The sequence below is a fragment of the Crinia signifera genome, chromosome 5 (assembly GCF_055691185.1).
Source record: "Crinia signifera chromosome 5, ASM5569118v1, whole genome shotgun sequence".
In the NCBI taxonomy this organism is placed as follows: Eukaryota; Metazoa; Chordata; class Amphibia; order Anura; family Myobatrachidae; genus Crinia; species Crinia signifera.
The window spans coordinates 290,459,986-290,480,911 of NC_139221.1; the positions used below are offsets into that span (position 1 = coordinate 290,459,986).

The 20,926-nt window shown below is 48.1% G+C and overlaps 1 protein-coding gene across 5 annotated transcripts in view; it reads right to left on the bottom strand.

Annotated features, from left to right (window-relative positions):
- Nucleotides 1–20,926, bottom strand: part of MYO3A (myosin IIIA) — a 199,572-nt gene that overhangs the window by 36,883 nt on the left and 141,763 nt on the right. For all 5 annotated transcript variants that reach the window (XM_083189240.1, XM_083189241.1, XM_083189243.1 and 2 more), the window contains one exon: nt 8,687–8,831. In XM_083189240.1, coding sequence (XP_083045366.1) covers nt 8,687–8,831 — 145 coding nt within the window. The remainder of the gene's footprint in view (nt 1–8,686; nt 8,832–20,926) is intronic.

The following is a 20,926-nucleotide window of genomic DNA, read 5'->3' on the forward strand; positions in this document are numbered from 1 at the left end:
CCATCTTAGTTATTAAACCAAAATCAGGCCCTCTGAGGAGGAATCCCGCCTCCCTCAACAGACTCCACCCCCACTAGGGCTGCTTGCGTAAATATCCCAGGCTGGTTTTTTCTCCCAAATAATGGGTGAAATCTCTAGTTTTAAATAAACTGGAGATTTCTTACCAAATCCCCCACTTTATGGGCCTTATTCTGGTTGGAGCGGCCGGGCCGTACGCGGACGTCCCGGGGTTTTTTATGATCTGCGCATGCGTACATTCGCTAATGCGCAGGCGCGAACACTCCACAACGCTTACGGACGGGTCTCTACGTGCGAAAAAACCTATACGCGAGTGTACGGGCATTGGGGGCGGCATAGGGGCGTGATGAGGGGAGCGGCCGAAATAATGAGGGAAAATGGGCGTAAATATGGGCGTACATGGGGGTGTGCACCAAAAATGAGCGGTGCTACTACCGCACGATCGACTACAGCACCGTTCATTTCGGACACAAAACAGGCGGCCGCCAACCGCCATCTCAAACCACCCCTACAGATACCGCATGCCAGCGTGCGCCTGGGTTTGCTAATTTACGCTGCTTACTACCAAACACATACACCTGAATGTAATAACCAATGCTGCAGTCTATTAAGTCCAAACCATGATTTCACTACCTGCAAGCCACACACAGCACTCAAACACATTGGAAGCTTATCTTTCCATACTTCTCTACATTTAAAGGTTTGTTTAATTTAAGGTAAGAATCTTTTTAAGAACTGCTTATATATGCTAAGGTAGGTATTTGTTAAACAGTTAGACACATTCACTACGTGCTTTCATAGACTTTACACAGTAGCACACTCAATCTACAAAAGTCGACATGTGTCAACGTGTTCACTCTAATACAAACATAGGTTTTGTATTTATGATACAATAACATAAACCACATCTAACACCTACAAAGGATGTTTCAGCAATGTTTTAAGCCCATGCCCACTATTTTGCACATTAATTAATTCAATCAATTAATTAATTTTCATAATTATAGTTGAAAGGCAAGATTTGCAGGTCCATATATGTGAAGGGTATGTCAGCGTACACGGACGTACGCTCACTCTCACGAGCGGTGACATAAGCTGACTTTTCTATTGAAAACTATAGGGACCCGTCCGTGCAAGCTGGCGTACGCTCAGATAGCCGCAAGAAGTCGGTGGGAAGACGGACGAGAGACGTCCGTAAACGGTGGTGTACGCTCAATTGTACGCCAGTTGTCGGAGTGTAAGGGCTGGCCCGTCCGTGTACGTTGGCGTACGCACATTTGTACGCCACTCCCCTTCGACGTTGTTTCTGGCCGTACGTATGCGGCTGAGTTGTGGGTGGACTTAACCCCAACGGCCGCGTGCGGATAGCGTACGTTAATAGCGAACGTACGCACGTTTGGCCGCTCCGATCAGAATAAGGCCCTATGAATCTCCCCTATGTGTTGGAAAAAATTCAGATTTTAATTTTTCTTTGAAATATTACTGTGTGTTGGAGAAAATTATCTAGTGCAGCTAAAAATATACTACTATAGCTTGTTCTTTCACACTGACATTATTTTCTCATTCAATACAATACCTTTTTATGTATGTTTACAATGGTTTATGATTAGGTACAACTATACCATCTGGCAACATCAATAATTGAACTATGTTTTTTAATTATCTCTCCTTTCCATTTGAAACCATGACAGTTTCAATACAGTATGGATCAGAAAACATATCATGTTTCTTATTACAATAGAACATCATTTTCTTTCTCTAACATCTGAGATATAAATGGCAAAAAGAAAGAAATGGCTTCATTTCATCAGTGGAAAGTTATCAGGTAACAGCAATTTCTGCCTCAAAACATTTCCAATAATGGAATCTGACAGAAGATAGCAAAAACTAAATGAACCTAGAAATACCTTTAGATACCGTCTTGACACCGTAACAATGCACAAGTAGAAAGTCAGAACACAGACTGTGCAATAGCGTACTGTTCATGCTAATTTCTTTTTGAAAAAATGAACAGGTGATATTTTTAAAGTACGTAGTACAATGAATGAAATTAAGCGGAAAGAAAGCACAGTATGGCTGTACAAAGGCAGCGACTTCTTAATAAAACAAATAAAAAATGTAGGAACAATCCAACTAGGTTACAAATGGAGCCACGTCCATCTATGCCGCCGACACTGAGAAGGGGACACACGATTGTCTCACGCACTCACGCGTCCATTGCTGCATTATGATCTACCGGCATCTCCCCTGGGGCAAAATATTCCTCCCAGTGCAATACCTCCCTTACACATTATGGCACACGGAATAACACAAAATTCACATTACAATATTCCACATGGAATGAGGCAAAATTCACATTATGTCACACAGTATAAGCCAAAAATTCACATTTTACCACACGGAATGAGCCAAAATTCATATTCTGCCACATGGAATGAGCCAAAATACACAATATGCCACACAGTATGAGTCAAAAATTCACATTATGCCACACAGTATAAGCTAAAAATTCACATTTACCACACGGAAAGAGCCAAAAATTCACATTTTACCACATGGAATGTGCAATAATTCATATTTTACCACACAGAATGAACCAAAATAAGATAAGCTTACTTATAGCAGCATATGGGGCCTTATTCTAGTTCTCTCTTTCTGACAAAATCCTTCTTAGATGGACAAAACCATGTGCACTGCAGGTGGGGCAGATGTAAAATGTGCAGAGAGAATTCGATTTGGGTGAGTTATTTTGTTTCTGTGCAGGGTAAATACTGACTGCTTTATTTTACACTGCAAAACCCCACCCAAATCTAATTCTCTCTGCACAAGTTACATCTGCCCCACCTGCAGTGCACATGGTTTTGTCCCTCTAAGAAGGATTTTGTCAGAAAGAGTGAACTAGAATAAGGCCCATAGAAACTGAGCCCCCCCCCACACTTTAAAATCTTACTATCAGGAGTGATCCCCACTGCTTGGGTGCAGTTTATGTGCCTCTGCCGCTGAGCCTCCCGGCTGCCACTAAGCGTCCCCGCCGCCACCTATCCTTCGTGCTGCTGAACCGTCCTGCTGGTTGTGAGACAGGCTCCTCACTTGCAGTGCACTGGTGCACAGGTGACATCATGACATCACTCATGCACCCATGAACCCCCGCACTGCATGCCTGGGAACTCTCAGAGGCTTCAGCCAGAAGTTTCCATGGCACAGTATAGGCATTTGAGCGCAATCTACCGGCGACAACTCCACGATTGACCGGTAGATCGCGATCGACTGTTTGGCCACCACTGTAAGTTGATCATGTCCCTGGCATCACAAAGCCCCAAGAATGACATCACAAAGGTCCACAAGGAGGAGTTGGGGATAAAATGACACAAAATGACGTGATTGCAGCATTTTATTCTCGCCCCCTCCCACGGTCTTGCAAATTCTGTCATTTGTTTCAGTGGGTCCGGAGGGAGGCGGGGGCTCTGGTGAGCATGTGGAAGGGTTGCCCACCTTCCCAGAGTGCTGGGAGGGAGACCCAATTTTAGGAAGCCTTCCTGACATTCTGGGAGGGTAGGCAAGTATGCTGCACACATGCAATGCACCTACAATGTGCAGATCAGTGTTTTGCCTATGCTTATAGGCAATACACTGCGATCTAAGCAGAATAGGGAGTGCATGCACTGTCTACCTCTGCAGGCAATGGCGACATGCGGGACCGGGCATAGTGTGTACACATGGAGCGATCCCTGCTTCATTTGCTAATGATCTAGTCAAATCGCTACGCTCCTTGAGCGGTTTTCTTCTTTTTAGGCACACTATTTTATTCTCCCACCGCGCCCTAGGGGATGGTAATGCAGGAATTACAGCCTGTCGGCACATGTTGGCTCAAAAAACAGTAATAAAACGCTATGTCGACCTAATGACCCTGTTGACATTTCCCATGTCGACCTAATGACCCTGTCGACCTAATGACCCTGGCGACCTAACCCATGTCGACCTTCCTGCATGTTGACCTTAAGTCATGTCGACCTAATGGTGTCGACCTAATGCTTGTTGACCTACTTGTTCGTGACCCAATGACCGTATCCCCTCTGCAGCCTGCAGTACTACTCCTAGTGTCATTAGGATGCCCCAGGTAGTGATTTTCTTCCTTTATAGGACCACCGTCATAAAGAAGAAAAACACTACCTGCAGCCCTTCTGCATGATGCAGGTTCGGACAAGTCCTATGAGCGGCCAGGTAACTCCCCATTGAGCCCAACTACTTCTAGGCCCCTTACTGTGAGTGGTGATGAGAGGTGCCATTGGAGGGCCCTTCTTCTGGCTGTGTGAGGTGCAGCTAGAAGGAGACTGCTACATGCTCTGCCCTGACCGAAACTCCACCCGTCACCAAGTGCCAGCCTCCTTCCTCTCCCTTAGCGTGTCTCTATACTATGACACTCTAGAGCTCCACAGGGTCCACCTGGCTCCTCCTTCTGGATAGGTACTGTAAGTGCTAATACTTTTATGTTGTCCAATGGGAAGGGCTGTGGTTTTTTTCTTACCAGTTGGTTTGTGTTTTTATATTATCTGTGTTATATGTGGCTTTTACTGATGGTCTTTGTATTATATTGCAGGCACTGCAATGCTTTCTGCATGACATGGTGGCCACTGCAACAATCCCTACAAATATATGGCAGTCACTGCGATGCTCTCTGTACACAGTGGCATGCATTGTGATGCTCCATGCATTATATGATGGTCACTGCCATGCTCCTTCTAATATACAGATGTAATCATGACGTGAAATGATTCCTAGAATGAATGTAGTAATCGCCTGCTTTGAATCGTCACAGTCCAGCGCAACATGCCGGATCACAACAAAGATCAGCATGGCTACATCTGTATGGCAGTCACTGCGATGATCTCTGTATAATATGGCATTACGACAATACCTGGATTATTTAATGGTCACTTGCATTCCCTCTATATTATATAACGGTGCCCTCTGAATTAAGGGCCTTATTCAGACCTGTTCGCTAGGCAGCGTATATTCCCTGCCTAGCAAGCAGGTAAATGTCCCCCTGCCGAATGCACGTTGTGTGATGAACCCTGCATTATATGGAGGACACAGGGATGCTCTCTGCGTTATATGGCATACATTGTGATGAATCGTGAATTATATGGTGGTCATTGTGATGAACCCTGCATTGTATGGTGGTCACTGTGATGCTCTCTGCATTATATGGCAGTCATTGTGATGAACCCTGCATTGTATGGTGGTCACTGTGATGAACCCTGCATTATATGGCGGTAATTGTGATGAACCCTGATTATATTGTGGTCAATGTGATGAACCCTGAATTATATGGTGGTCATTGTGATGAACCCTGCATTATATGGTGGTAATTGTGATGAACCCTGCATTATATGGCAGTCATTGTGATGAACCATGCATTATATGGAGGTCACAGGGATACTCTCTGCATTATATGGCAGCCATCGTGATGAACCCTGAATTATATGGTGGTCATTGTGATGAACCCTGCATTGTATGGTGGTCACTGTGATGAACCCTGCATTATATGGCGGTAATTGTGATGAACCCTGATTATATGGTGGTCAATGTGATGAGCCCTGAATTATATGGTGGTCATTGTGATGAACCCTGCAATATATGGTGGTAATTGTGATGAACCCTGCATTATATGGCAGTCATTGTGATGAACCATGCATTATATGGAGGTCACAGGGATGCTCTCTGCATTATATGGCAGCCATCGTGATGAACCCTGAATTATATGGTGGTCATTGTGATGAACCCTGCATTGTATGGTGGCCACTGTGATGCTCTCTGCATTATATGGCAGCCATCGTGATGAACCCTGAATTATATGGTGGTCATTGTGATGAACCCTGCATTGTATGGTGGCCACTGTGATGCTCTCTGCATTATATGTCAGTCATTGTGATGAACCCTGCATTGTATGGTGGTCACTGTGATGCTTTCTGCATTATATAGTGACCACTGCACACTCGATGCATTATATGGTTGTTACTACTGATGCTCTTTGTATTGTATGGTGGCCACTGCTATGCTCTGTATTATGTAGCAGCCACTGCAATGCTTTCTGTACTAAATGGTGGGCACTGCCATTCTCTATGCATTATATGCTGCTATTGGTATTATGGTATTATTGTTGTTATTTCGGTACTTGTGAGTTATCTGGGCGTCCGATTTGGGTACTTACGATTTGCATGCGATTTGCATGCGATATCGCATGCGATTTACGATTTGCATGCGATTTAGCATGCGATTTGCATGCGATTTGCTATTCATTTCATTACCCCACTATCCCCAAAGTGTGTCTATCAACGTGAACCCGAAGCGTGGCGAGCGCAGCGAGCCCGCGAGGGGCGGCGGTACGCGTCCTCCGACCTTTTCATGCCCTACTATCCACTAGGGCGTGGAGTGAGAATAGAATAGTGTGGCGAGCGCAGCGAGCCACCGAGCCCGAAGCGTGGCGAGCGCAGCGAGCCCCGCGAGGGGACGCGGACACCTGTGAAGCCCGCAAGGGCACGCGGATACCTGTGAAGGTGTCCGCGTCCCCTCGCGGGGCTCGCTGCGCTCGCCACGCTTCGGGCTCGGTGGCTCGCTGCGCTCGCCACACTATTCTATTCTCACTCCACGCCCTAGTGGATAGTAGGGCATGAAAAGGTCGGAGGACGCGTACCGCCGCCCCTCGCAGGCTCGCTGCGCTCGCCACGCTTCGGGTTCACGTTGATAGACACACTTTGGGGATAGTGGGGTAATGAAATGAATAGCAAATCTTATGCAAATCGCATGCTAAATCGCATGCAAATCGCAAATCGCATGCGATATCGCATGCGATATCGCATGCGATCTAGTACCAAAATCGGACGCCCAGATAACTCACAAGTACCGTTATTTCTGCATAGTGCTTCAACATGCATCACATGTTACTGTACTCAGTAATGACATTTACAAGTATTATTTTTAATATTCTTAATCCAGCACTATACTGCCCCTTTGATGACTATCCACACCCCCTCAATCACCTGGCCACATGTCTATAGCTTTGTGCTCCCCCCATCAGTGGGGCTTTACGACTGCATTTCCCCTTTGGACCCTTCATGGCCACGTCTGACACTGGAGTGATGTCATATGTTTGTGGGTGGGCGGTCATGGCTGCTGTACATCCCTGTTCACACTGTGCAACATACTGCAGAATAGTTATAGAACCATTTTCACACTAATCTTGGAAGTTTAAATGCACAGTAAGTAGGGTTCTTGGAAATGAAACATTCAAACATTCCAGAATGAAAACTTGCTGTAGCACAAACTGCAATTGTGCTGCGAAATGAGATCATGGGAAAAGCTGTAAATAAGCATCCAGCACACTTCATTGTACCTCTCCCCAATACTGATTGTAGCTCTCCCCAATATTCATTTTACCTCTCCCCAATACTGATTGTACTTTTCCCCTATACTGATTGTAGCTCTCCCCAATACTCATTGTACCTCTCCCCAATACTGATTGTACCTCTCCCCAATACTGATTGTAGCTCTTCCCAATATTCATTGTACCTCTCCCCAATACTGATTGTACCTCTCCCCAATACTGATTGTAGCTCTCCCCAATATTCATTGTACCTCTCCCCAATACTGATTGTACTTTTCCCCAATATTGATTGTAGCTCTCCCCAATACTCATTGTACCTCTCCCCAATACTGATTGTACCTCTCCCCAATAATGATTGTAGCTCTACCCAATACTGATTGCAGCTCTCCCCAATACTCATTGTACCTCTCCCCAATAATGATTGTAGCTCTACCCAATACTGATTGCAGCTCTCCCCAATACTCATTGTACCTTTCCCCAATAATGATTGTAACTCTCCCCAATACTGATTGCAGCTCTCCCCAATACTCATTGTACCTCTCCCAATACTGATTGTACCTCTCCCTTATACTGATTGTACCTCTCCCCAATACTCATTGTATCTCTCCCAATACTGATTGTTCCTCTCCCAATACTGATTGTACCTCCCCAATACTGATTGTACCTCTCCCTAATACTGATTGTACCTCTCCCCAATACTGATTTTACCTCTCCCTAATACTGATTGTACCTCTCCCCAATACTGATTGTACCTCTCCCCAATACTGATTGTACCTCTCCCTAATACTGAGTGTACCTCTCCCCAATACTGATTGTACCTCTCCCTAATACTGATTGTACCTCTCCCTAATACTGATTGTACCTCTCCCCAATACTGATTGTACCTCTCCCAAATACTGAGTGTACCTCTCCCCAATACTGATTGTACCTCTCCCTAATACTGATTGTACCTCTCCCCAATACTGATTGTACCTCTCCCCAATACTGATTATACCTCTCCCCAATACTGATTGTACCTCTCCCAATACTCATTGTACCTCTCCCAATACTCATTGCACCTCCCCCAATACTCATTGTACCTCTCCCAATACTCATTGTACCTCTCCTCAATACTGATTGTACCTCTCCCCAATACTGATTTTAGCTCTCCCCAATACTCATTGTACCTCTCCCAATACTCATTGTACCTCTCCCCAATACTGATTATACCCCTCTCCAATACTTTTACCCATTTCCTCACCCGCATGAGACACTGAAACATAAAGAAAACAATGTAAACTGTACCTATTTCATTGTCATGTGGATTATTTTCCTTCATCATCTTTCCCCTTAGGTAAACAGCACTGCTCTCCGAATTCAGTTGATTACACATAATCATGTCATTCAGCCTTTGTTGTAAAAGTAAATAGTTCTCTGACAATCTGGAGATCTACAAAATATTAGAACAAAAAAAGAGCACAATCAGACATCTATTGAGTATTGGGAAATATACCGTCTATGAAAGGCCACCTCATTACTCTTATAAAACAACATGAAATAGGAAATAAAAAAAGTGAGAAGCATTTATAAACATGTTGGCCTAGAAAAGGTTGTGTAACCCAGATGTTACCCATAGCAAGTGGCGTATTTTTAATGGGTGCATGGGCCCCTGAGTTCCACACGCGGCACCCATTTTTCTAATACTTACTCTTCGGAGTCCAGCAGCAATGGCAGGAGCACTGCCGAAATCCCTGGAAAACTTGCACGACGGACATTTTTACGTCCATCTGCACATGTGGAGTGGATTCTGACTGCTCTCATGCTTACTCTCCGCAACGTTGCACTGCTGCCGGCAATAGCAGCGATACGAAAATCAATGGAAAAATGGCCACCATTTTTCCGGAGATTCGCGGTCCGAGTGATCTAGTGCTCAGATGCTACTACACAGCACTGCTGCCGGCAGAGAGGAAAGGGTACGGCCTGAGGAGGCTGCACACAGGCCTCCTCCTATCTTAAAACACCCCTGCTCATAGCAACCAATCATATTCGAAGAGTCATTTTGCAAGTTCGCTATAGAAAATTGATTGGCTGCCATGGGTAACGTTACCACTTGTCAGAAATGTCTTTTAATACATTTTTAAATCACATTGACACAAAGACGGTATACTGAACAAGTTCAAAATAAATGTATTCTGTGCTGTAAGGTACATGAAGCGGTACTCTTTACTTAGTTGGGCGCCCGTCGCGGTCATCGCGGGTACATTTATGTCTGACCGCGACGCGACCGACGCGATGCCCGCGATTTCCCATTGAAACCCATGTTAAACATGGAAATCGTGTCGGTCGCGTCGCGGCCGGCCATAAATGTACCCGCGATGCCCGCGACGCGATGCTCCCGATTTACCATAGGAATCAATGTTAAAAGGCCCGATGGACCCGATTTTACTGTTAAATGGCTCAATGGACCCGATTTGGCCATAGGAATCAATGTTAAATGGGCCACAGAGCCCATTAACCCTTAAATGTCCCCCCCCCCAATTTTTAACGCCACCCCACGATCCACGCCAACCCGAAGCGTGGCGAGTGCAGCGGTACGCGTCCTCCGACCTTTTCATGCCCTACTATCCACTAGGGCGTGGAGTGAGAATATAATAGTGTGGCGAGCGCAGCGAGCCACCGAGCCCGAAGCGTGGCGAGCGCAGCGAGCCCCGCGAGGGGACGCGGATACCTTCACAGTTATACGCGTCCCCTCGCGGGCTTCACAGGTGTCCGTGGCGATGCCGACACCTGTGAAGCCCGCGAGGGGACGCATCTACCTGTGAAGGTATCCGCGTCCCCTCGCTGCGCTCGCCACACTATTCTATTCTCACTCCACGCCCTAGTGGATAGTAGGGCATGAAAAGGTCGGAGGACGCGTACCGCCGCCCCTCGCGGGCTCGCTGCGCTCGCCACGCTTCGGGTTGGCGTGGATCGTGGGGTGGTGTTAAAAATTGGGGGGGACATTTAAGGGTTAATTGTGCCTATTTGGCCTCTGTGGCCCATTTAACATTGATTCCTATGGCCAAATCGGGTCCATTGAGGCATTTAACAGTAAAATCGCGGTCAATCAGCCTTTTTAACATTGTTCCCTATGGGAAAATCGCGGTCATCGCGGTCATCGCGGCCATCCCGATTTACCCGCGATGCCCGCGATGACCGCGATGACCGCGATGACCGCGATTTTTACCCCCGGCGCCCGCGATTTCAATCGCTGGCGCCCTTCTAGGTAAAGAGTACCCATGAAGCTTGTAAGTAAGGGTTGGATACCAGCGTTAAAAAATGGTGTGTAAAATAAATGCATCACATATGTGAATCACATGTTGTACTTACCTACTATTGAAAGCTAGCATCATGGAGATTACAGTAGGTTGCAGCAGGGGGAGTGTCTCGCTCACCTCAAAAGACATGGCTAGCTACACAGATGTGTGCGTACATGCTTGTTGCTGGGAGATAGTTCTATATAACATTAGTACAGGTTGGGTATCCCGTATCCGGGCATCCCGTATCCGTATTATTCCAAAAACTTGTTTTTTTGGAATAATTAGAAGCATCCACGGCAGGCCTTCAGCACCGTCTTCGTCATCTCCAGCGGTCCCAGGAGTGCATTGCGCGAGTGTGTGCGCGTGACGGTGACATCACTGATGCGCCTGGGAACTCGTGCAATGCACTCCTGGGACCGCTGGAGATGACTGAGACGGTGCTGGAGGCCTGCCGTGGACGCCGGGTGACAAAGTGGATGCCGAGGGACCATCGGAGCACCACCAGGGGACAGGTAAGTATGTTTAAAAAAAAATATTCCAAAATCCGGAAAAATCCCTTATCCAAAATGCTCGTGGTCCCGAGCATTTCGGATGAGGGATACTCAACCTGTAACAATGGGCCTTATTCTAGTTCACTCATTCTGACAAAATCCTTCTTAGATGGACAAAACCATGTGCACTGCAGGGGGGCAGATGTAACAAGTGCAGAGAGAATTAGATTTGGGTGAGTTATTTTGTTTCTGTGCAGGGTAAATACTAGCTGCTTTATTATTACACTGCAATATAGATGTCACTTTGAAGTAAAACCCCACTCACCTACAGTATGTTACTATTTTCATCCTTGCTGGCGGGTCGCCAGAACGTACGCGCTGGCGACCCGCCAGCAGCCACGCCAGCGAGGAGACTGAGACGCGCGTGCGTCTCACGCGGACGCGCGTCTCAGTCTCCGTCGCTAGCGCGACGGAAACCCTGTCCGTCTCCGCCTCAGGGAGACGGACAGGGTTAGGGGGGGTTAGGGGGGGGGTGCGGGCAGGCGGCGGGGACCCCGGGTTACCGCCGGCAAGCCGGCGGGGACCCGGGGAACGGCTGGAAGCGCCGTCGGAAGGGGCGCGCGCGTGTGCGCGCGTCCCCTTCTCACCATCGCCATGGCGCTGGCGGGGGATGGCGGCTGGCGACGCCAGCGCCATCCCCTGCAAAGATGGGACCTGACCCATCTGTAACTCTCTCTGCACAAGTAACATCTGCCCCACCTGCAGTGCACATAGTTTTGTCCATCTAAGAAGGATTTTGTCAGAAAGAGTGAACTAGAATAAGGCCCAATATGTTTTGGGAAGATCTGAAGGATTGATACTAGGGTTACCACCCGTCCGGGATTACTCCGGACAGTCCGGTAATTAAGACCGGCGTCCGGAGTCCGGACGGGTGGCTTTCCTGGACTATACATAGTCCGGGAATAACCCGCCCGCCGCCGCCCCCTCGTCTCCCCGCTCCCCCGCTGCCCTGCTCCCGTCCCCTCACGTCTCCCCCGCTGTGTATGCGGGAGAGACGTGCTGCTGCGGTGCTGCATATGCTGCTGGACCGCTAGCCAATGGCCGCTCGCGGTCCAGCAGCCACCAGTTGATTGGCTGCTGGACCGCGAACGGCCATTGGCTAGCGGTCCAGCAGCGGGAGTTAGAAATGTTAAAATCATACAGCACAGCAGCACGTCTCTCCCGCGAACACAGCGGGGGAGACGTGAGGGGACGGGCAGGCAGGCACAGGCACACTGACAAGCCTGTCTGCCTCCCGCAGGCGGGGGAGGGGGTTTCTATCCCCCTTGGCAACGAGCACACTGGCACAGATCAATCCCCCTCGGCAACAAGCACACTGGCACAGATCAATCCCCCTCGGCAACGAGCACACTGGCACAGATCAATCCCCCTCGGCAACGAGCACAGAGGCACAGATCAATCCCCCTCGGCAACGAGCACACTGGCACAGATCAATCCCCCTCGGCAACGAGCACACTGGCACAGATCAATCCCCCTCGGCAACGAGCACAGAGGCACAGATCAATCCCCCTCGGCAACGAGCACACTGGCACAGATCAATCCCCCTCGGCAACGAGCACACTGGCACAGATCAATCCCCCTCGGCAACGAGCACACTGGCACAGATCAATCCCCCTCGGCAACGAGCACAGAGGCACAGATCTATCCCCCTCGGCAACGAGCACAGAGGCACAGATCAATCCCCCTCGGCAACGAGCACAGAGGCACAGATCAATCCCCCTCGGCAACGAGCACACTGGCACAGATCAATCCCCCTCGGCAACGAGCACACTGGCACAGATCTATCCCCCTCGGCAACGAGCAGAGGCACAGATCTATCCCCCTTGGCAACGAGCACAGAGGCACAGATCTATCCCCCTCGGCAACGAGCAAATTCAGTCCACCTTGGCATCGGCATGAAGCCCCTGGCATTGAGCATATAGGTAAGTGGCACTTATGTGTCAAATGTGTATGGTGTGTTATACAGTATGTCATGGGCATTGCTTAGTGTTATATAGTATGACATGGGCATTGCTTAGTGTTATATAGTATGACATGGGCATTGCGGTGTTATATAGTATGACATGGGCATTGCGGTGCTATATAGTATGTCAAGGGCATTGCGTAGTGTTATATAGTATGTAATGGGCATTGCAGTGTTATATAGTATGTAATGGGCATTACGGTGTGTTATATAGTATGTAATGGGCATTACGGTGTGTTATATAGTATGTCATGGGCATCATGTGTGGGCTTATGAGTAATCGGAATTACAAAGTTCATTAAAACGTGCAATGGGCATAACGGTGTGTGGCATAAAATGTAATGGCCATTATGGCATGTGGTATACTATATAATGGGTGTGCGGTGTGTCAGCATTATGACAAAAATTTTGCTGCGCGCCTTCGGCGCGCACTGTCCGTGTTTTCCATCCTGTGCAAAAATTTGGTTGAGTCCTGGCATAATGTGTAATGGCCATTGCAGTACATGGAATAATACATCGTGATTGGCATCACGATGTGTGGCATAACTTGTAATGGCCATTATGGCATGTGGTATACTATATAATGGGTGTGCGGTGTGTCGGCATTATGTCAAAAATTTGGCGCGCGCCTTTGGCGCGCACTGTCCATGTTGTCCATCCTGTGCAAAAATTCTGTTGAGTCCTGGCATAATGTGTAATGGCCATTGCGGTATATGGCATAACACGGAATTAGCATCACGATGTGTGGCATAACTTGTAATGGCCATTAATGTATGTGATATAACATGTAACTGGAATTATGGTATGCAAAATCAAGAATGAAATGGAAGCAAAGGTTTAAAAAAAAATCAACATAAGGCGGGTCTGGGGGCGGGTCTGGGGGTGGGGCTGGGATGGGTCAGTGGGTGTGTCAAGGGGCGGGCCAATGTCCGGGAATCTCTCAACAAAAAGGTGGTAACCCTAATTGATACTAACATTGCAGTCTGCAGTATGGGGTTTCGGTACTTATGTAGTAACTGGGCTGCCGATTTTGAAATCGGGTCCATCACATCGCATCGCACCCGACCATATCGCATGCGATGCGATGCGATGCGATGCGATGGACCCGATTTTTCCATAGGATTCAATGTTAAAATGGACTCTGTCCATTTTAACATAGAATTCAATGGGAAAAGGGGTCCTTTTCATACCCCTACTATCCAAGTGGGCATGGAGTTGGATATAAACCTGTGGCGAGCGTAGCGAGCCACCGAGCCCGAAGCGTGGCGAGCGTAGCGAGCCCCGCGAGGGGACACAGAATACCGTCCCCTCGCGGGGCTCGCTTCGCTCGCCACGCTTCGGGCTCGGTGGCTCGCTACGCTCGCCACAGGTTTATATCCAACTCCATGCCCACTTGGATAGTAGGGGTATGAAAAGGACCCCTTTTTCCCATTGAATTCCATGTTAAAATGGACTCAGTCCATTTTAACATTGAATCCTATGGAAAAATCGGGTCATCGCATCGCATCGCATCGCATGGTCGTATGCGATGCGATGCGATATCGCATCGCATCGCATCTGATTGTATGCCTTAACTTAAGGCATACAATCAAAAAATCGGCAGCCCAGATACTACATAAGTACCGGGGTTTCTTGTCTGCGACTATGTATTCGCTATGACATTTTGTTTCTTCTCACTCAGCACAATGATTAATGTGACGCCTTTGCAAGAATTTCCAAATGCAATTTGACCTTGTGTTATAAAATGGGTAAACTCTCCCAAAATCTCTCACTTTCTGATTTTCACAACCGAATACATTTGGCTCGCAGTGTCTATTTACAACTTTGCTACATATTGCAGTGTTCGCTGGTTCCACCTTATTGGTATGTGCATATTAGCAATGATTTAGCAAGACACATCTATATGTATGATATTGAAACAGCTGTCAACTACTACAGTACCACAGGAGGATGTGTTTCCTCCCGGCCCCCCGGAAAGGTGGGAAACCCTCCCGGATACCGGTGGACCCCTCCCCCCCCTTCCCCCCGCATGTCCCCGGTGGCAGAAGCTTTAAATTGCCGCGAATCGTGGCTTTTCGGTGGAAGGGGCAGGGCTAAATATGCAAATCACTCATATTTAGCCGCGCATATTGCGGGATTTGCATTTACTGAAGGGATGCTGACACAGTCTCCTCTCCGGGGTTCTCTGGAGAGGAGAATTAACCAGTCGGCAACCCTGGTTTATTCTCTGAAACTTTGATAGTATATGGGGAGATGTACTAAGTTCAGAAGCCCCATCCCCATCTCATTGTACCTGCTAGTTGTCAGTTCTGCAGTCGCCGCAGGAGTTCTGCTTGTTTTCAAGGGATCCTACCCACCTCTGGTCCTTGCTAGAGGGTCTGTCTCTCCTACTCCCATTAAATGTGTCCCTCACAAAATGGCTGCTGCCTCCTCTGGTACAATGGGCCTTATTCTGATCGGAGCGGCCAAACGTGCGTACGTTCGCTATTAACGTACGCTATCCGCACGCGGCCGTTGGGGTTAAGTCCACCCACAACTCAGCCGCATACGTACGGCCAGAAACAACGTCGAAGGGGAGTGGCGTACAAATGTGCGTACGCCAACGTACACGGACGGGCCAGCCCTTACACTCCGACAACTGGCGTACAATTGAGCGTACACCACCGTTTACGGACGTCTCTCGGCCGTCTTCCCACCGACTTCTTGCGGCTATCTGAGCGTACGCCAGCTTGCACGGATGGGTCCCTATTGTTTTCAATAGAAAAGTCAGCTTATGGCACCGCTCGTGAGAGTGAGCGTACGTCCGTGTACGCTGACATACCCTTCACATATATGGACCAGCATATCTTCCCTTTCAACTATAATTATGAAAATTAATTAATTAATTGAATTAATTAATGTGCAAAATAGTGGCCATGGGATTAAAACATTGCTGAAACATCCTTTGTAGGTGTTAGATGTGGTTTATGTTATTGTATCATAAATACAAAACCTATGTTTGTATTAGAGTGAACACGTTGACACATGTCGACTTGTGTCGATTGAGTGTGCTACTGTGTAAAGTCTATGAAAGCACGTAGTGAATGTGTATAACTGTTTAACAAATACCTACCTTTGCATATATAAGCAGGTCTTACAAAGATTCTTACCTTAAATTAAACAAACCTTTAAATGTAGAGAAGTATAGAAAGATAAGCTTCCAATGTGTTAGAGTGCTGTGTGTGGCTTGCAGGTAGTGAAATCATGGTTTGGACTTAATAGACTGCAGCATTGGTTATTACATTCAGGTGTATGTGTTTGGTAGTAAGCTTTAGTCGATCGTGCGGTAGTAGCACCGCTCATTTTTGGTGCACACCCCCGTGTACGCCCATATTTACGCCCATTTTCCCTCATTATTTCGGCCGCTCCCCTCATCACGCCCCTATGCCGCCCCCAATGCCCGTACACTCGCGTACAGGTTTTTTCGCACGTAGAGACCCGTCCGTGAGCGTTGTGGAGTGTTCGCGCCTGCGCATTAGCGAATGTACGCATGCGCAGATCATTAAAAACCCCGGGACGTGCGCGTACGGCCCGGCCGCTCCAACCAGAATAAGGCCCAGTATCTTTAATATCTATGAGGCAGTGGCCATTTTGGGAGGGAAATTTCCAATTAGTGAAGGCATTGGGGGACTGCAGACAAGTATTTGCAGATCCAGGCAGTAGTGTAACATTATGTTCTGCAAACCCCTAGCACTCCCAGCTACCCAGTACCTCCAAGCCACCATGGGATCTGCAGGAGCTTATTGCAACAGTACCACATCAAGGGCCTGATGTATCAAGCTTCAAAAAGTGATAAAGTTGAGAGTGACAAACAGCCAGCCAAGCAGCTCCTACCTGTCATTTTTCAAACTCAGTCTGTAACATGGTAAGTAGGAGCTGATTGGCTGGATGTTTATCACTCTCCATTTTATCACTTTTTTAAGCTTGATACATCTCGCCCTAAATCAGCTTCTAAGTGACATGTTACAGGCTGTATTTAAAAAATGACAGCTTGTATCCGAATGGTTGGTAGTTTATATCTTTCCAAGGCTTTTTCATTCCAAAAATTGTATAATCATTAACCATCTTTTTCTGATATTTCTGTCACAATTGTCCTAACCAACATTGAAGTTATTTTAATAGGTAAATAATAGGTTTAAAGTTTATATTTACAATAGCAAAGCAGTTGGTAAAGTTTACAAGAAATAGCAAGAAATAGAAAGAATGAGAAATAACTTGCAGTTCTATTCATATAGCCCTGTAACGTGCATCCAATGCGGGAAAGAGAATACAAATGAGATGAAATGACTCTTATTACATATTGCCATATTACAGAAATCTCACAGAAAAAGATATTCTGTTTGAGATACTGTATGTGATTTGGAAAGTTATGAGGCAGAACTGTTCTGAACCATTTCTTTCATGGGAGGACGAATTAGGGAAAATGAGTTACTGTGAGGTAAAGAGAGAAAATGACAGAGATAGAAGTGCAAGGTACAGCAAAAGGGAGACCGAGAGGGAGGGAGAGCAAGAGAGATCAGAGGGAGCGAGGGGGAAAGAGCAAGGAAGAGATTGAGAGGGACAGAGAGCAAGGAAGAGATTGAGAGGGACAGAGAGCAAGGAAGAGATTGAGAGGGAGAGAGAAAGGAGGGAGCGACAGAGAGAGGAAACTGTAAGGTATACAGCAGGGGTCCTCAAACTATTTTGCTCTGGGACCCCATCAGACAATAAAAAATAATGACAGGACACCAGCAAGTTACTGCAGAAGGTCATCACCAGTGGCGGAACTACCGTGGGTGCAGGGGATGCAGCTGCTATGGGGCCCGGCGGCTGGGGGGGCCCGGTGGAGAGCAAGCAGTCCCCTGCACCCTCGTAGTTTCATTACTTTATTATAAAACTCCCCCAGGCTCTATAATAAGAGCTGCGCGCCGTGCAGTAGGAGGCTGGACTGGAGCCAGGCAAGGAGAGGCAGGCAGCGACCAGCGTGCGGAAGGAGCCGGGCCGGAAAGGGGGGATGACGTCACAGTGTAGGAGAAGCGAGAAGGCAGCCGAACAGGGAGAGTGATGCGCAGTGCGCGGGCCAGCGCTACCAGCGCGCTCTCCCTGCATTTGCTAAACTGCAGCTGCTGCCAGGTGACGCTGTGCCTGACAAGCTATAAGGCTGTCAGCGGCGCCGGAACGGGGTTAGAGTGAAGTGCGGCTCCTCACTCCTCCCCCCGCTCCCCTGTATAAGGTACTCTGGCTTCCTCAGTCCTCACACCTCTCCCTCCTCCCCAGCATCCAGGGTCCCTAACACCCAGCTCCCCTGTATCAGGTCCCCAGTCCTCTAACCTCCCTCTCCTCCTCAGCATCCAGGCTCACCATGAGATCTAGGCTGTATGCCCCCATCCAAGTGTCCATCTACTGTACACTTACATATTTTTATATATATATATATATATATATATATATATATATATATCTACAGTATATATATATATATATATATATATATATATATAAATATATCTACTGTGTGTGTGTATATATATATATATATATATATATATATATATATATATACAGTGCTTTTTTTTTTTATTCCAGCAGGCAGCCATTACCAAAGAGGAGCACCTGGCAGCCATGGTGGGACACGCAGGAGGCGTATGATTGGCGCCGTGAAGTGCAGCAGCACCCTTCAGCTGACCCCTTGTTGATGGACAGGCGGAGGAGATCTGAGGTGAGGCGGGCAGTGGGCACGGAGAAAACCGGCGGGGAGGAAGTGAGGCTGGCCGCGTGGAGCCGGGAAGGAGAGCGCGGAGAGAGAGGGGCCTGGCAGCGGCGAGGTGTGTGCTGCAAAGGGAGTCCCAAAAAGCACAGGGAGAGACAGCCGGCGGGAGCACAGCGGGCGGCAGGAACCAAACCCCCCCCCCCTTCATCCAGCCTGCAGCAGCAAGGACCGGGGGAGGCCACTGAGTGCGGCAACGCTGAGGCGCCCGCACTAGTGTGCCCCCGGAGAGGACCAGACAGACGGCCCACGTGGGAAGGCAGCAGTCGTCACAGCAGGGAACAGCAGCCAGCCGCGGGATCTGCAGTAGAAGCACGCGACGGGCAGGAGCCTGCAACGTGATCCAGCTTACAGGTACACTGCTCACCTGACACTCTGCTCACCAGGACTATACCCTCACTGCACACACTGCTCACAGGCCTGTACATTGCTGCTCACCAGGCCTGTACACTGCTGCTCACCAGGCCTCACTGCTGTACACTGCTCACCAGGCCTATACCCTCATTGCCAGATCCCACCCGGGCGCACACTCCCTATCAAGGGTGCAGATACTTGGCCCCTGCGCCGAATGTGAGAGAGCAGCCTCCCCAGTTACCCACTATTTCTCCTCTCCAGTCTCCGACTATTCCTCCTCTCTCCCATCTCCGACTATTCCTCCTCTCTCCCATCTCCCAATATTCCTACTCTCTCCTGCTCTCCCATCTCCCACTATTCTTCCTCTTTCCTGTTTCCCGCTTTTCCTCCTCTCCCTTCTCCCACTATCCCTCTTATCCTGTCTCCCACTATTCCTCCTCTCCAGTCTCCTGCTATTCCTACTCTCTCCTGCTCTCCCATCTCCCATTATTCCTCCTCTCCTGTCTCCCATTATTCCTCCTCTCCTGTCTCCCACTATTCCTCCTCTCTCCCATCTCCCACTATTCCTCCTCTCTCCCATCTCCCAATATTCCTACTCTCTCCTGCTCTCCCATCTCCCACTATTCTTCCTCTTTCCTGTTTCCCGCTTTTCCTCCTCTCCCTTCTCCCACTATCCCTCTTATCCTGTCTCCCACTATTCCTCCTCTCCAGTCTCTTGCTATTCCTACTCTCTCCTGCTCTCCCATCTCCCATTATTCCTCCTCTCCTGTCTCCCATTATTCCTCCTCTCCTGTCTCCCACTATTCCTCCTCTCTCCCATCTCCCACTATTCCTCCTCTCTCCCATCTTCCACTATTCCTCCTCCTCTCCCATCTCTCACTATTCCTCCTCCCATCTCCCATTATTCCTCCTCCTCTCCCGTCTCCTGCTATTCCTACTCTCTCCTGCTCTTGTGTCTCCCAGTATTCTTTCTCTCTCCTGTCTCCCATTATCCCTCCTCTCCAGTCTCCCACTATCCCTCCTCTCCAGTCTCCTGCTATTCCTCCTCTCCCCTCTCCCATTATTCCTTCTTTCCTGTCTCCCACTATTCCTCCTCTTCTCCTATCTCCCACTATTCCTGCTCTCCCGTTTCCCTCTATTCCTCCTCTCCCATCTCCCTCTATTCCTCCTCCTCTCCCTTCTCCGCTATTCCTACTCTCTTTCCCTCACATAATTTCCCCACTCCAGCTCACTCCCCACAATCCACAACCCCCTCCTCCACAGAGCTTCTGCGAACTTTCTCTCCCCTCACAGTTCAAAACCCCTCAACCATATCTGTGGCACAACCTTCCTCGCTGTAATTGCCAGTGTGTATGCACCTTTAGGGAAGGGATGGCAGAATATTGTCTACAGTGCGTGTGTATATATATATATATATATATATAAAATATGTGTGTGTGTGCACATATATACATCTATATTTGTCAATTTGGAGAGGCACAAAGTAATTCCCCCTGACAATGAGCTTGTAAACCACCATGGCCACTAGATGGTAATCCCCCTGTGCAATGAGTTTGTAAACCCCCTTCCCCCTTTGGCAGAGATCATGAAGCC